Raw genomic sequence first — 5,000 nt, forward strand, 5'->3', positions numbered from 1 at the left:
ATTGGTAACAGGGTCACAGACGCTCACTCTGTCTTTAGCCTCGTGTCATCGTTCAGTTCATTACACTGTGCTGACAGCACTGGAGCCATGTCAGCGGGTGTGTGTGTGTACATAACTGTGCGTGTGTGTGCGTGCACCTCTGTGTGTTACTGTACGTATGTGTGTGTGTGTGGAGTGACTTTCGTGTGTGAGGCTGTGTCCACCTCTAGTTATGCAACAGACCTTTTAGTGACGCAGTGAGACACACACACACTGTCATACACACACACAGACACACACACGCCGTCACACACACACACAGACACACACACGCCGTCACACACACACACAGACACACACGCTGTCACACACACACACAGACACACACACGCTGTCACACACGCACAGACACACACGCTGTCACACACACACACACACACACAGACACACACGCTGTCACACACACACACAGACACACACGCTGTCACACACACACACAGACACACACGCTGTCACACACGCACACACGCTGTCACACACACACACAGACACACACATACACACATACAGACACACACGCTGTCACACACACACACACACTGTCACACACACACACACACACACACTGTCACACACACACACACACACTGTCACACACACACATACACGCTGTCACACACATACACGCTGTCACACACACACATACACGCTGTCACACACACACACACACACATACACGCTGTCACACACACACACAGACACACACACTGTCACACACACACACATACACGCTGTCACACACACACATACACGCTGTCACACATACACGCTGTCACACACACACATACACGCTGTCACACACACACACACATACACGCTGTCACACACACACACATACACGCTGTCACACACACACATACACGCTGTCACACACACATACACGCTGTCACACACACACACGCTGTCACACACACACACGCTGTCACACACGCACAGACACACACGCTGTCACACACACACATACACGCTGTCACACACACACACACACACGCTGTCACACACACACATACACGCTGTCACACACACACACACATACACGCTGTCACACACACACACATACACGCTGTCACACACACACATACACGCTGTCACACACACACACGCTGTCACACACGCACAGACACACACGCTGTCACACACACACACAGACACACACGCTGTCACACACACACACACAGACACACACGCTGTCACACACACACACAGACACACACGCTGTCACACACACACACACACACACACTGTCACACACACACACATACACGCTGTCACACACAGGGTTTTGTTCCGAGGCGTTCTTGCTTTAATCTTAACGAACAAGGACAATCAGCTGCTCGCCTCACGAATTGAAGCTATTTATATCCTCGTACCCCCAACACACACACACACACACACACACACACACACAGCTGGGATTTGAACTACAACCTTCGGGTCTCTGCAGTCGTCCACTGAAGACTCAGCTCATACAGAGCAGCGACTGACAGGAGGAGGAGGAGGAGATGAAGGAACGTTACAGAAGTTAGAGGTTAAGGTGACGTCAGGCTCAGGTTAAGTTAAGTAAAGTTAAGTTAAGGTTAGGTTAGGTTAGGTTAAGGTAAGGTTAAGTTAAGGTTAGGTTAAGTTAAGTTTGTCATCAGTTCTTCACCTCCTGACTGTTAACAAGGTGACAGGTTTCATCTTGTCGTTTTGAAACCAGCTGACTGCGCCTCCTCGTCTTTGCTCGTCAGGGCTTCATAAACACATTTCATCTTCACGCTGGTTGTCAATATTTTGTTCATTTACAATGAATGAAGGACAACGAATACTTTCCATGAACATGAACGCTGGCGGCGGAGGAAGCGTCTGACGGAGCAGGAACGTCTCCAGGAAACACGTTGAAATCTGAGCAGGAGATCAGAGACGAGTTTCTGTGGACCAACGAGCTGATCAGACCGACGCACAGATGATTCAATCATCCAAAACAGTGATGTCAGCTGTTACTACGATCTGATTGGCTGAGAGGAGAGGCGTTAGTGGTGTGAACACAGGTGATGAGTCCTGTCAGACCGCTGAGCTGCAAACCAGGAAGTGGAATGAGGAGTGATGAAGAGCAGCAGCAGCACGTGGCCGCGGACAGTCAGGATTAAACTGAACAAATGGTTTCAGAGATAATTAAGCCTCATTTGGACGGATTAGTTTCTCCACAGCAGGAAGAGAAACTGTAATCATTTCAAACATGAGGACAGACAAAACTCTGCTGCCGGCCTCAAAGGTCCCACAGAAACAGACCACGGAACGATCAGCTGTGGTAGTCTGACCTTTGACCCCGGGCTGGGGGTGGACTGTTTGTTCTTTTCCGATCTCTCCTGATGTTTCATTCTCCCCTTTGATTTTTCAGCTTCAACATAAACTCTGATGAATCTTTCTGTGGAGCTGAAGTTTGTCTTCTTGTGTCCGTCCTTGTCCTGCAGGCCTCCGCAAAGGTCGCTTCTGGATCACGCCCGACCCGTACCACAACGACGACAACATCCAGATTGGCCGGGAGGTGAAGATCAGCTGCCAGGTGGAGGCCACGCCGCCGGAGGAGCTGCAGTTCAGCTGGCTGAAGAACGGCCGGCCGCTGAGGAGCTCCGAGCGGATGGTCATCACCCACACCGACACCGACGTCTCGCCGGGGACCACCAACCTCGACATCATCGACCTCAAGTTCACCGACTTCGGCACTTACACCTGCGTGGCGTCGCTGAGGAACGGAGGAACCCCCGAGATCAGCATCGACGTCAACATCTCATCCACCACAGGTGAGTCCCGACGGCTTTGACACCTCACCTGAAGACAAACCTAGACCTTCAGACAAGTATCCAGGTATTTTTTGGATTAAAGTGGCAATACTACTGCATAAAATACTCTGTTACAGGTGAAAGTCCTGCAGTCAGAATACTTCCAGAATCTGTAAATGAACTAATTACTGATCGAGCAAATGTAGTGGAGTAGAAAAGTATGACATTACATAAAAGGGAAGTACCTCACAGTAGTAAAGTAGAGTACCTGAGTAAGTGTACTTCGTTTCTTTGCACCACTGGGACAGGACGTTGTAGATCAGGGGTTGGACATCAGGTTTATTGGTCAGCGTTTTTTTATGTCTTTACTGACGTACCTGAGTGAAGACGCTGAAGTTGACACAGCAGAAAAAGTCCTTTGCATGTTGTGCACAGACGTGCACAGACGTGCACAGACGTGGACAGACGTGCACAGGCGTGCACAGGCGTGCACAGACGTGGACAGACGTGGACAGACGTGGACAGACGTGGACAGACGTGCACAGACGTGCACAGACGTGGACAGAGGTGCACAGACGTGGACAGACGTGCACAGACGTGCACAGACGTGCACAGACGTGGACAGACGTGGACAGTGGTGCACAGACGTGCACAGACGTGCACAGACGTGGACAGACGTGGACAGTGGTCTGATTTATCTGTGGGTGGATGAGCGTGAAGTCGTGGTCGCGGTGTTTTCATCAGACCGACTCTCTCTCTCTCTCTGAGTTTGGTTTTAGAGCTCCTGCAGTCAGACGGCGTCTCTGAACGTTGTCTGGATTTTGTCTGAATGAAACGTGTTTTAAAGCTTCGCTCTGCAGCGCCGAGATATGAGTCTGTGTTGTGTTTGTCATGAATTCAGACGAAGATTAAAGTGACCAGCTCAAAGATCATTCAGACAGCAGGACGAGGTCACGCTGTCCTCAGATCAGTGAGTCAAAGTCTTTATTTCCTGGAAGCTTCATCGGCCTCTGAGCGTCAGTGAAAAACCATCCGGAAAGATCTTTGAAACTCTCCTCCTCCTCCTCCTCCTCCTCCTCCTCCTCCTCCTCTCCTCCTCCTCCTCCTCCTCCTCCTCCTCCTCCTCCTCTCCTCCTCCTCCTCCTCCTCCTCCTCCTCCTCCTCCTCTCCTCCTCCTCCTCCTCCTCCTCCTCTCCTCCTCCTCCTCCTCCTCCTCCTCCTCTCCTCCTCCTCCTCCTCCTCCTCCTCTGTCACTGCTGGAGAAAACCCTGCAGCCCTTGAACTCGGTTGCAAACCTCTGCATTCAGTTTGTGCAGAGCGAAAAGAAGCAGAACTTTTCCTTCAGGCAGACGTCATGCAGGCGAGCGTCTGCTGGCGGCGGCTGACTTCCTGTTTGTTTGTGACCTTGGCGGACGGGAGGAAACATTCAGAGAGCCTGAGAGGAGGAGGGAGGGAGAGAGGGAGGATGGAGGGCTGGAGGAGAGGGAAGATGGAGGAGAGGGAGGATGAAGGAGAGGGGGGATGGAGGAGAGGGAGGATGGAGGAGAGGGAGGATGAAAGAGAGGGAGGATGGAGGAGAGGGAGGATGGAGGAGAGGGAGGATAAAAGAGAGGGGGGATGGAGGAGAGGGAGGATGGAGGAGAGGGAGGATGAAGGAGAGGGAGGATGGAGGAGAGGGGGGATGAAGGAGAGGGAGGATGGAGGAGAGGGAGGATGGAGGAGAGGGGGGATGGAGGAGAGGGAGGATGGAGGAGAGGGGGGATGGAGGAGAGGGAGGATGGAGGAGGGGGGGATGGAGGAGAGGGGGGATGGAGGAGAGGGAGGATGGAGGAGAGGGAGGATAAAAGAGAGGGGGGATGGAGGAGAGGGAGGATGGAGGAGAGGGAGGATGAAGGAGAGGGAGGATGGAGGAGAGGGGGGATGAAGGAGAGGGAGGATGGAGGAGAGGGAGGATGGAGGAGAGGGGGGATGGAGGAGAGGGAGGATGGAGGAGAGGGGGGATGGAGGAGAGGGAGGATGGAGGAGGGGGGGATGGAGGAGAGGGGGGATGGAGGAGAGGGAGGATGGAGGAGAGGGAGGATGAAAGAGAGGGAGGATGGAGGAGAGGGAGGATGGAGGAGAGGGAGGATGAAAGAGAGGGGGGATGAAGGAGAGGGAGGATGGAGGAGAGGGAGGATGGAGGAGAGGGAGGATGGAGGA

At 52.8% G+C, this 5,000-nt stretch overlaps 1 protein-coding gene across 1 annotated transcript in view; it reads left to right on the forward strand.

Annotated features, from left to right (window-relative positions):
• mdga2a (MAM domain containing glycosylphosphatidylinositol anchor 2a) overlaps positions 1 to 5,000 on the forward strand; it is a 66,403-nt gene that overhangs the window by 41,540 nt on the left and 19,863 nt on the right. Inside the window, exon 7 of the mRNA XM_070979893.1 lies at positions 2,493 to 2,822. Within this exon, the coding sequence (XP_070835994.1) occupies positions 2,493 to 2,822 (330 nt within the window). The remainder of the gene's footprint in view (positions 1 to 2,492; positions 2,823 to 5,000) is intronic.

This window comes from Chaetodon trifascialis, chromosome 14 (assembly GCF_039877785.1).
Source record: "Chaetodon trifascialis isolate fChaTrf1 chromosome 14, fChaTrf1.hap1, whole genome shotgun sequence".
Classification (NCBI taxonomy): domain Eukaryota; kingdom Metazoa; phylum Chordata; class Actinopteri; order Chaetodontiformes; family Chaetodontidae; genus Chaetodon; species Chaetodon trifascialis.